Source organism: Coregonus clupeaformis, chromosome 33 (assembly GCF_020615455.1).
Source record: "Coregonus clupeaformis isolate EN_2021a chromosome 33, ASM2061545v1, whole genome shotgun sequence".
Taxonomy (NCBI): Eukaryota; Metazoa; Chordata; class Actinopteri; order Salmoniformes; family Salmonidae; genus Coregonus; species Coregonus clupeaformis.
Genome location: NC_059224.1, coordinates 7,320,474 through 7,331,945, shown reverse-complemented (window position 1 = coordinate 7,331,945; position 11,472 = coordinate 7,320,474). Strand labels below are relative to the sequence as shown.

Below are 11,472 nucleotides of genomic sequence, written 5' to 3'. Positions count from 1 at the left end.
GGAAACGTGGCTACTGACAGTCAGTGAACTAATATTGCATTGGTGACTATGGGAGACACACCCTGTTAAGTAGACCGCAACTGACACTTTTGTTTCAATGGCAAACGGCCTGGGTGAACTATCTTCATGTATCCACCATTTTCATTCAATTATATGAAACGTTCCGACATTGGACATTTCGAATTATATCAATAATGCATCTTCGTTGATTGGCCAATGATACAAGTTAACGTTATTACGTTATTACTGTAGCCAATCACAGCGCACGTTTGTCTAAGAGCGGGACGTTCCAAGGGGGGACAGAAATTCTTCAAATCCATCTTTGTTTTCATTTGACTCGACGATGGTGTTGTCCGTTTCAGATTAATCTGTTAGCCAAGTAAACAGATACACATAGCTATAATTTACTTTTAGTGAAAAAAATATAAACTCCATGGGTAAGTGTCATTTACGTAATGTAGCTAAATAAAAATGTTCCGATACGTTTAGCAAGCTGCAAGCTAACCAGTTAGCCAGCTGTAACTCCCAAGCCCAGAAGGACGCTCAATGGTTACCAAGGCAAGCGATTTAAAAGTCCAATTCTGGTAAATTATTTTTGAAAAGTGAAAGTCAGTTGAAAGAACATTGCTACTGTTATGTTCTTCTCAACTAGCTAGGTACCCACATTTGACTCTAGTATGTAAAGTTGACTAAATTTAGCTAGCTAGTTAGCTAACTACTTTAGCTACTGTTGTTAATGACTGTTAGTGAACAACATGTTGACAATTTAGATAATCAAGTTAACGTTAGAAAAGTCTCGCGGGCTTCTATGTAGTTAACATTTGCACATTCAAATAGATGGTAAATGTTATTAAACATTATACCGTCTATTCATTCATTTGACATTTACATTTTAGTCATTTAGCAGACGCTCTTATCGAGAGCGACTTACAGTAGTGAGTGCATACATTTTTATTTTACCATCCAAAGGCATTGTAATGCAGCTCTACTAGCATGGTGGTGGAAAATTGTGTTTCATAAAGAAAGTGTATGCCATTAAATCGAGTTAAGGAGGAAATAGACGCATTTGCAGCTTGAATGGAAGTTTTATTTATGAACCGGTCCACTGGCGATCCGAGTGTATAGCCAGTTGCATAAAATGCCTTTGGACAGTAAGATGAAATGACTCGATATCGCCATCTGCGGCCTTTGGGCTATTCACTAAGCCGTCTTCAGCCTGAGGGGATCTCCCCGACACTGGCCAAAGTCTCTGTCTAAACGCAAATGCGCCTCGTACTCGATACAGTTTTGGAAACATTTGTAACTTAACATTCATATACGCGAGGAATCAAGGAAATGCAATTGAGATTCTCCCCAATGGAGCATGACTGGGGAGGAAGTTTCTTATCTCGTTTTTGAAAATTCAGCTGGGTGCAACCAGGATACAACTTTGCTAAACTGCTTACATTAACTGTATATTTTGTATTTGAAAGATTCTTTCTCGCTGTTATTTCAGTTAAGTTCCAAATGTTTCCAAAAATGTATCGCAAGTGAGGATTAATTAACGTTTCTAATTGTAGTGGGATTGAAGTTCACATGGTCCCAGCTGTCCTCCAGACAATCTGCTGAGAACCCAAAACGGGGGAAGCTGGTAGCACCCTTGGGTTCTCGAGAGCTACTTGCTAGCTTGCTAAGTTTATTTGCTCAAACAGGAAAGGCTGAGATGATATCACGTCTCATCAATTTCATGATCGCTACAACTAGCTAACAATATTTTGTCATTTTGTAGACATGGTAAACTCAAACACTGACTTCAAACCAAGAATCTAAGAACAATCCAAGTTCCTGTTGATAATATGAGTCAGAAGATGGAGGAGTTGTACACCCTCGAGAGGGAGGTCGGGCGAGGTAGCTACGGTGTGGTCTTCGAAGGCCACATGTCCAAAACAGGCCAGCGGGTTGCCATAAAACGCCTGCCCTGCAGTAGCCCAGAGTGCATCGAGCTTTACCTCCAGGAGCTGTGGGCCATGAGAGCTACGGCCAAGAACCACCCCAACGTCATCGCCCTCCATGGCTGCCTGCTGCAGACCGGACCCAAGACCCTGCAGCCCCTCAGGCCAGGCAGGCTGCCTCTGGACCTGGTGGAGAGCGCCCTGAAGGGGAGCGTGGTGGGGGTAGAGCACAACCAGGAGGAGAAAGGGACTAAGTCGGACTCCTCCCGGTCTAAAACTAAGAATAGAACTAACTCGGGTGGTCTCTTCAGATCCAGAACCAAGAGCAGATTGAGAACTAACTCAGAGTCAGACTTCTTCAGGTCCAAATCCCAGGAAAGAACTAACTCTGACTTGTCCATGTCCAAAACGCCTGTGAGGAAAATTTCTGGCCTCTCCAGGCCCAGAAAGAGACCAGCCCCCACAGCAGAAAAGGAGAACCGTGGTCCCAGGCGCTGCTTGGCCCTGTGGCTGGTGATGGAGTACTGTGATGGGGGAGACCTGAACCACTACCTGCTGTCCAGACCTCCAGACAGCCAGAGGAACCACAGCGTGGTCCAACAGCTCAGCTCAGCCATGGCCTTCCTCCACCGCCTCCGCATCGTACACAGAGACCTGAAGCCAGACAACGTGCTGGTCTCTCTCACGCCTAACGGGCCTCTCGTCAAGGTAGGTACACTGAAATTCAAAGGGAAGTGAAAGGGGTGTGTGTGCAACCAGTGTAACCACGGTCCCCGCTGAACACTTCGGTGTAACCACGGTCCCCGCTGAACACTTCAGTGTAACCACGGTCCCCGCTGAACACGCTGAACACTTCAGTGTAACCACGGTCCCCGCTGAACACTTCAGTGTAACCACGGTCCCCGCTGAACACTTCAGTGTAACCACGGTCCCCGCTGAACACTTCAGTGTAACCACGGTCCCCGCTGAACACTTCAGTGTAACCACGGTCCCCGCTGAACACTTCAGTGTAACCACGGTCCCCGCTGAACACTTCAGTGTAACCACGGTCCCCGCGGAACACTTCAGTGTAACCACGGTCCCCGCTGAACACTTCAGTGTAACCACGGTCCCCGCTGAAAAGTACATGTAACTGTAAGAAAAGTTATACTAATTGGGTGAAAGGATCATTAGCTAGTATTTTTTTTAAACAGCCAAACACATAGTTCATTTAAATCCTGAGCTTGAGACTGTAATAATATTCACTGTCTTCTTCAATCTTACCTTCCTCTAGGTGGCTGACTTTGGCCTGAGTAAGATGAGCGTTGAGGGAGGCCAGGGGATGGAAGGAGACACTAGTCTGACCAGACAGCACTTCTCCTCTACGTGTGGCTCTGACTTCTACATGGCTCCAGAGGTGTGGGGCGGCCTCAGCTACACGGCCCAGGCAGACATCTTCTCCCTGGGGGTGATGTTCTGGGCCGTCTTGGAGAGACTCACCTTCCTGGAGGAGGGCTCCACACAGGAACAACTGGGTGAGTTAGAGAGAGGGAGGGAGGGAGGGCTCCACACAGGAACAACTGGGTGAGTTAGAGAGAGGGAGGGAGGGAGGGCTCCACACAGGAACAACTGGGTGAGTTAGAGAGAGGGGAGGGAGGGAGGGCTCCACACAGGAACAACTGGGTGAGTTAGAGAGAGGGAGGGAGGGAGGGCTCCACACAGGAACAACTGGGTGAGTTAGAGAGAGGGAGGGAGGGAGGGCTCCACACAGGAACAACTGGGTGAGTTAGAGAGAGGGAGGGAGGGAGGGCTCCACACAGGAACAACTGGGTGAGTTAGAGAGAGGGAGAGGGAGGGAGGGCTCCACACAGGAACAACTGGGTGAGTTAGAGAGAGGGAGGGAGGGAGGGCTCCACACAGGAACAACTGGGTGAGTTAGAGAGAGGGAGGGAGGGAGGGCTCCACACAGGAACAACTGGGTGAGTTAGAGAGAGGGAGGGAGGGAGGGCTCCACACAGGAACAACTGGGTGAGGGAGGGAGGGAGGGCTCCACACAGGAACAACTGGGTGAGTTAGAGGGAGGGAGGGAGGGAGGGAGGGAGGGCTCCACACAGGAACAACTGGGTGAGTTAGAGAGAGGGAGGGAGGGCTCCACACAGGAACAACTGGGTGAGTTAGAGAGAGGGAGGGGAGGGAGGGCTCCACACAGGAACAACTGGGTGAGTTAGAGAGAGGGAGGGAGGGAGGGCTCCACACAGGAACAACTGGGTGAGTTAGAGAGAGGGGGAGGGAGGGAGGGCTCCACACAGGAACAACTGGGTGAGTTAGAGAGAGGGAGGGGGAGGGAGGGAGGGCTCCACACAGGAACAACTGGGTGAGTTAGAGAGAGGGAGGGAGGGCTCCACACAGGAACAACTGGGTGAGTTAGAGAGAGGGAGGGAGGGAGGGCTCCACACAGGAACAACTGGGTGAGTTAGAGAGAGGGAGGGAGGGCTCCACACAGGAACAACTGGGTGAGTTAGAGAGAGGGAGGGAGGGAGGGCTCCACACAGGAACAACCGGGTGAGTTAGAGAGAGGGAGGGAGGGAGGGCTCCACACAGGAACAACTGGGTGAGTTAGAGAGAGGGAGGGAGGGAGGGCTCCACACAGGAACAACTGGGTGAGTTAGAGAGAGGGAGGGAGGGAGGGCTCCACACAGGAACAACTGGGTGAGTTAGAGAGAGGGAGGGAGGGAGGGCTCCACACAGGAACAACTGGGTGAGTTAGAGAGAGGGAGAGGGAGGGAGGGAGGGCTCCACACAGGAACAACTGGGTGAGTTAGAGAGAGGGAGGGAGGGAGGGCTCCACACAGGAACAACTGGGTGAGTTAGAGAGAGGGAGGGAGGGAGGGCTCCACACAGGAACAACTGGGTGAGGGAGGGAGGGAGGGCTCCACACAGGAACAACTGGGTGAGTTAGAGAGAGGGAGGGAGGGAGGGCTCCACACAGGAACAACTGGGTGAGTTAGAGAGAGAGAGAGGGAGGGAGGGCTCCACACAGGAACAACTGGGTGAGTTAGAGAGAGGGGAGGGAGGGAGGGCTCCACACAGGAACAACTGGGTGAGTTAGAGAGAGGGAGGGCTCCACACAGGAACAACTGGGTGAGTTAGAGAGAGGGAGGGGAGGGAGGGCTCCACACAGGAACAACTGGGTGAGTTAGAGAGAGGGAGGGAGGGAGGGCTCCACACAGGAACAACTGGGTGAGTTAGAGAGAGGGAGGGAGGGAGGGCTCCACACAGGAACAACTGGGTGAGTTAGAGAGAGGGAGGGAGGAGGGCTCCACACAGGAACAACTGGGTGAGTTAGAGAGAGGGAGGGAGGGAGGGCTCCACACAGGAACAACTGGGTGAGTTAGAGAGAGGGAGGGAGGGAGGGCTCCACACAGGAACAACTGGGTGAGTTAGAGAGAGAGAGGGAGGGAGGGCTCCACACAGGAACAACTGGGTGAGTTAGAGAGAGGGAGGGAGGGAGGGCTCCACACAGGAACAACTGGGTGAGGGAGGGAGGGAGGGCTCCACACAGGAACAACTGGGTGAGTTAGAGAGAGGGGGAGGGAGGGAGGGCTCCACACAGGAACAACTGGGTGAGTTAGAGAGAGAGAGAGGGAGGGAGGGCTCCACACAGGAACAACTGGGTGAGTTAGAGAGAGGGAGGGAGGGAGGGCTCCACACAGGAACAACTGGGTGAGTTAGAGAGAGGGAGGGAGGGAGGGCTCCACACAGGAACAACTGGGTGAGTTAGAGAGAGGGGAGGGAGGGAGGGCTCCACACAGGAACAACTGGGTGAGTTAGAGAGAGGGAGGGAGGGAGGGCTCCACACAGGAACAACTGGGTGAGTTAGGGAGGGTGTGTGTGTTGTCTCGACCTGTGGCAGCCTATGGAAAACAAATCTATGTTGACTCTCTGTGAAAAGATTCAGAGGGGTTAGTTACGCTCCGGTTTCATTTTGGCTCTTCAGAGTCGGAGGATGATGATGATGATGATGAAGCAGTCAGACTGTCAGATTTAATTCTCTAAAATGTCTCTGCGCCACAAGCAGCTCTGTTGGAGGGAAACGCTCTGCTACAGGTTTACAATAAAATACCTTCCTTCCCCACCTCGTTTGAAGTGTGTTATCAACCTGAATGAAAACGGCTCTTGTTACCGGAGACAATACTGGATTTGAATATAAAACGGGAAACTGAGGCTCCATTATGTTGCCCGTGGTCTGGTGGCTGAATGGATGGGGTGAGTTAGGGAGGGAGGGAGACTTCCCAGGCCAGTAAAATAGTGGCTCATTACTCCCCCGCCTCCGTTTTGTTTAGTCTTCCCAGAGCCCATGGATGGATGATAGTTGTACTACAGTAATTATTACAGTTGGTCATGTTCTCCTGGTTGAAGGATTAAAGATGATGGTTTGTTGTTGGTCTACATACAAAGATTATATTTTCACAGACTGCAGTACTGATATCTGTCCTGTACCTGTGTGTTCCTACGTGTATGTATGTGTGTAAAGGGGTCAGCAGGCTTCAGTTCGGCTGGCTCCTAGCAGGCTTCAGTTCGGCTGGCTCCTAGCAGGCTTCAGTTCGGCTGGCTCCTAGCAGGCTTCAGTTTCGGCTGGCTCCTAGCAGGCTTCGTTTCGGCTGGCTCCTAGCAGGCTTCAGTTCGGCTGGCTCCTAGCAGGCTTCAGTTCGGCTGGCTCCTAGCAGGCTTCAGTTTCGGCTGGCTCCTAGCAGGCTTCAGTTCGGCTGGCTCCTAGCAGGCTTCAGTTCGGCTGGCTCCTAGCAGGCTTCAGTTCGGCTGGCTCCTAGCAGAACTGGGCTAACCGAACCAGTGTTCCTGCATACTCCCTTTTAATATACCTTCACTTGAAAAATGAGAAAAAAGCGGTAATAGTACGGATTGTCAATTTTTTTAACTCAAGAAATCTGTAATTTTGACATTTTTGCCGAAGAGATCTTAGTCGCTCAATTGTACATCTAAATCAGATGTTTGGTACAGTATTTTTCAATGAAAATGTGCATTAAAACAAGTCGTCTCGTTGAATGATGACAAAGACTTTATTGAAGATTCCCTACTCTTGACCAATCACCGATGAAGGGGCGTAGACATCGGCTCCCGGGGGGAAAAAATGGTGTGCCCAAACAGCCGGAAAAAAACCCTCACCAAAGTCCAAAATGTCGTCATAATATATGCACAAACTCTAGCGAACTGTTTCGGCTGGGAAGCATGCGGACGCCTTAAGGATGTTTAGTACTGATATACAGTCTTTTTTTCCTGTGTGTTCCTACAGGTGCGTACGTGTGTAAGGCCCGCTGGCTGATGCCCCTGGGCGAGGCCTTGTGTGAGAACCCGGACCTCCAGGTGTGTATCCCCATGAAGTCCCGCCGCGCCCCACCTCTACCGCCCCCTCCTGGCCAGGCTGTCTGCACCCTGCTACTGGACATGCTGGCCTCCGACCCTGACGCCCGGCCCACCGCCGCCCAGCTGGAAGACAGGGTCCTCTCTGCCATGGGGGAGGACTCACAGTGACACGTACAACAGGCTGCGTCCCAAACCTTACCCCATATCCCCTTTTTTATAGTGCACTACTTTTGACCAGGGTGTACATAGGGTTTCGGTCAAAAGTGGTGCATTATACTGGGATATGGATCCTGGTCAAAAGAAGTGCACTAGATGGGGAATGGAGTGCGTATTGGGATGCAGAGACGGTGACCGAGCTTCTATATCCAATGTACTGAAACTCGTAGTCAATCTTATCTACTAGCTGTGTGAGGGACCGTGACGGAGGTAAACCCACAACCTTGGGTTGATGTTGCCACTAGTCAGTACCATGCTAACCACTGGTGATCTGTTTCTTATCCATATAACAATAACAATATGCCATTTAGCAGACGCTTTTATCCAAAGCGACTTACAGTCATGCGTGCATACATATTTTTGTGTATGTGGTGGTCCCGGGGATCGAACCCACTATCTTGGCGTTACAAGCGCCGTACTCTACCAGCTGAGCTACAGAGGACCACAATATTTTATCAATATATTCATTCTTATGTGGTCCGTACAGGGAATTGAACCCACAACCTTGGGTGACCAATGCCCTAGCCATCTAATGCTCAAAAAGCAATTTGTGCGAACTTGCCAGTATCATGGTAACCACTGGTTATCTGGAACAGATCTACTACTACACAGGAACCTACGGTTCTAAGATGTTTTTGGGGAAACCGGGCCCTAGTCTTATGACTCTGAGGGAAGCTAACTGTTCTTTTTGGTACACCAACAGACCTTACTGGGTTAGGGAGTGAGTGGGGGTTTTGTCTTCGATGCTACAAACAGTACGTTACATGCTTTCACTGTTTGGTTCGCTAGCCTATGGGGGCTACGTTTTGGTTAGAAATGGTCCCAGTTTGCACCAAATATTTATTGTTTCATTAATCATGGAATTTACTTGAATGATTTATAGCGCTGCTTGAAGATACCACTTGATGTATATACGTATTAAACTGTAACATTTTATTTTAAGGGAATGTGATTTAATAAATACATAGTTGTGGCGTTTGTGAGTGTCATTAGTGACTTTAATCAATATGATGCTCAGTTCATTTTTGCATTTGAGATACTTTTGTATACACAGTATTCAGACCCCTTGACTTTTTCCACATTTTGTTACAGCCTTATTCTAAAATGGATTAAATTGTTTTTTCCCCCCTCATCAATCTACACACAATACCCCATAATGACAAAGCAAAAACAGGTTTTTAGAATTTGAAATATCACATTTTACTTAAGTATTCAGACCGTTTACTCAGTACTTTGTTGAAGCACCTTTAGCAGCGATTACAGCCTCGAGTCTATTGAATGACTCTACAAGCTTGGCACACCTGTAATTGGGGAGTTTCTCCCATTTCTTCTCTGCAGATCCTCTCGAGCTCTGTCAGGTGGGATGGGGAGCGTCGCTGCACAGCTATTTTCAGGTCTCTTCAGAGATGTTCGCTCGGGTTCAAGTCCAGGCTCTGGCTGGGCACTCAAGAACTGGAGCAGGTTTTCGTCAATGATCTCTCTTTACTTTGCTCCGTTCATCTTTCCCTCGATACTGACTAGTCTCCCAGTCCCTGCTGCTAAAAAACATCCCACAGCATGATGCTGCCATCACCATGATTCACCGTAGGAATGGTGCCAGGTTTCCTCCCGAAATGACGCTTGGCATTCAGGCCAAAGAGTTCAATCTTGGTTTCATCAAACCATAGAATCTTGTTTCTCATGGTCTGAGAGTCCTTTATGTGCCTTTTGGCAAACTCCAAGCGGGCTGTCATGTGCCTTTTACTAAGGAGTGGATTCCGTCTGGCCACTCTTATCATAAAGGCTTGATTGTTGGTGTGCTGCAGAGATGATTGTCCTTCTGGAATGTTCTCCCATCTTCACAGAGGAACTCTGGAGCTCTGTCAGAGTGACCATAGGGTTCTTGGTCACCTCCCTGACCAAGGCCCTTCTCCCCCGATTGCTCAGTTTGGCCGGGCGGCCAGCTCTAGGAAGAGTCTGGGTGGTTCCAAACGTCTTCCATTTAAGAATGATGGAGGCCACTGTGTTCTTGGGGACCTTCAATGCTGCAGACATGTTTTGGTACCCTTCCCCAGATCTGTGCCTTGACATAATCCTGTCTCGGAGCTCTACGGACAATTCCTTCAACCTCATGGCTAGGTTTTTGCTCTGACATGCACTGTCAACTGTGGGACCTTATGGACAAGTGTGTGCCTTTCCAAATCATGTCCAATCAATTGAATTTACCACAGGTGGTAGAAACATCTCAAGGATGACCAATGGAAACAGGATGCACCTGAGCTCAATTTCGAGTCTCATAGCAAACGGTCTGAATAGTTATGTAAATAAGGTATTTCTGTTTTTTATTTGTAATAAATGAACTTTGTCATTATATGGTATTGTGTGTAGATTACAATTTTTATTTATTTATTCCATTTTAGAATAAGGCTGTAAGGTAACAGAATGTGGAAAAAGTGAAGGGGTCTGAATACTTAACGAATGCACTGTATAGAGTATGTGGACACCCCTTCAAATTAGTCAATTCTGCTATTTCAGCCACACCCGTTGCTGACAGTTGTATAAAATCGAGCACACAGCCATGCAATCTCCATAGACAAACATTGACAGTAGAATGGCCTTACTGAAGATGAACATGGTACCGTCGTAGGATGCCACCTTTCCAACAAGTCAGTTCGTTAAATTTCTGCCCTGCTAGAGCTGCCCCCGGTCGACTGTAAGTGCTGTTATTGTGAAGTGGAAACGTCTAGGAGCAACAACGGCTCAGCCGTGAAGTGGTAGGCCACACAAGCTCACATAATGGGACCGCCGAGTGCTGAAGCGTGTAAAAATCGTCTGTCCTCGGTTGCAACACTCACTACCGAGTTCCAAACTGCCTCTGGAAGCAACGTTAGCATAAGAATTGTTCGTCGGGAGCTTCATGAAATGGGTTTCCATGGCTGAGCAGCCGCACACAAGCCTAAGATCACCATGCGCAATGCCAAGCGACGGCTAGAGTGGTGTAAAGCTGGCCGCCATTAGACTCTGGAGCAGTGGAAATGCGTTCTCTGGAGTGATGAATCACGCTTCACCATCTGGCAGTCCGACGGACGAATCTGGGTTTGGCAGATGCAAGGTGAACCTTACCTGCCCCAATGCATAGTGCCAACTGTAAAGTTTGGTGGAGGAGGAATGGTCTGGGGCTTTTTCATGGTTCAGGCTAGGTCCCTTAGTTCCAGTGAAGGGAATTCTTAATGCTACAGCATACACTGGCATTCTTAATGGCAACAGTTTGGGGAAGGGTGTTTCCTGTTTCAGCATCACAATGCCCCCATGCACAAAGCGAGGTCCATACAGAAATGGCTTGTTGAGATCAGTGTGGAAGAACTTGACTGGTCTGCACAGAGCCCTGACCTCAAACCAATTTGGGATGAATTGGAATGCCGACTGCAAGCCAGGCCTAATTGCCCAACATTAGTGCCCGACCTCAAAGGGGGGACCAAATCTATATTAATGCCCATGATTTTGGAATGAGTTGTTCGACAAGCAGGTGTCGACATACTTTTGATCATGTAGTGTATTTAGAATGGCGTTATGTCAATCGAGCAGGTGAGATTTTTTATGTATCTTTTTCAGTGTATCAGTTTAGATTGAGTCAATTTAGGGTGATTTTGGGTCCTGTCATAAACTTGTTGCTGAGCAACCCACACATTGAGAGAGTCCAACAGCGTTTCATGGGCTGTTGTAATAATAATAATATGCCATTTAGCAGACGCTTTTATCCAAAGCGATTTACAGTCATGCGCGCATACATTTTTTTTTCGTGTATGGGTGGTCCCGTGGATCGAAGCCACTACCTTGGCGTTACAAGCGCCATGCTCTACCAGCTGAGCTACAGAGGACCACTCCTCAACCCCTCCAGGCTATGCTTTAGTTGATATGATTCTGCCAGTCACAGCAAGCCTGAGAGTTGGTACACACCAATTTACACAAATCCTGAACTCATCTC

The 11,472-nt window shown here is 48.9% G+C and overlaps 1 protein-coding gene across 1 annotated transcript; it reads left to right on the top strand.

Moving 5' to 3' along the window:
* Positions 1 to 7,879, top strand: si:ch211-63o20.7 (Serine/threonine-protein kinase pdik1l-B-like). The gene is made up of 4 exons (XM_041860059.2): positions 1 to 437; positions 1,769 to 2,639; positions 3,205 to 3,445; positions 7,222 to 7,879. The coding sequence occupies exons 2-4, from the start codon at positions 1,836 to 1,838 to the stop codon at positions 7,458 to 7,460; spliced, it is 1,284 nt and encodes a 427-aa protein (XP_041715993.1). The 5' UTR covers positions 1 to 437; positions 1,769 to 1,835; the 3' UTR covers positions 7,461 to 7,879.
* Positions 7,880 to 11,472: the final 3,593 nt, after the last annotated feature.

Coding starts and splice junctions, on each gene's coding strand:
- si:ch211-63o20.7 (XM_041860059.2), top strand. CDS start 1,836: ATGAGTCAGAAGATGGAGGAGTTGTACACCCTCGAGAGGGAGGTCGGG. Junction 2,640..3,204: donor CTAACGGGCCTCTCGTCAAG/GTAGGTACACTG, acceptor ACCTTCCTCTAG/GTGGCTGACTTTGGCCTGAG. Junction 3,446..7,221: donor CTCCACACAGGAACAACTGG/GTGAGTTAGAGA, acceptor GTGTTCCTACAG/GTGCGTACGTGTGTAAGGCC.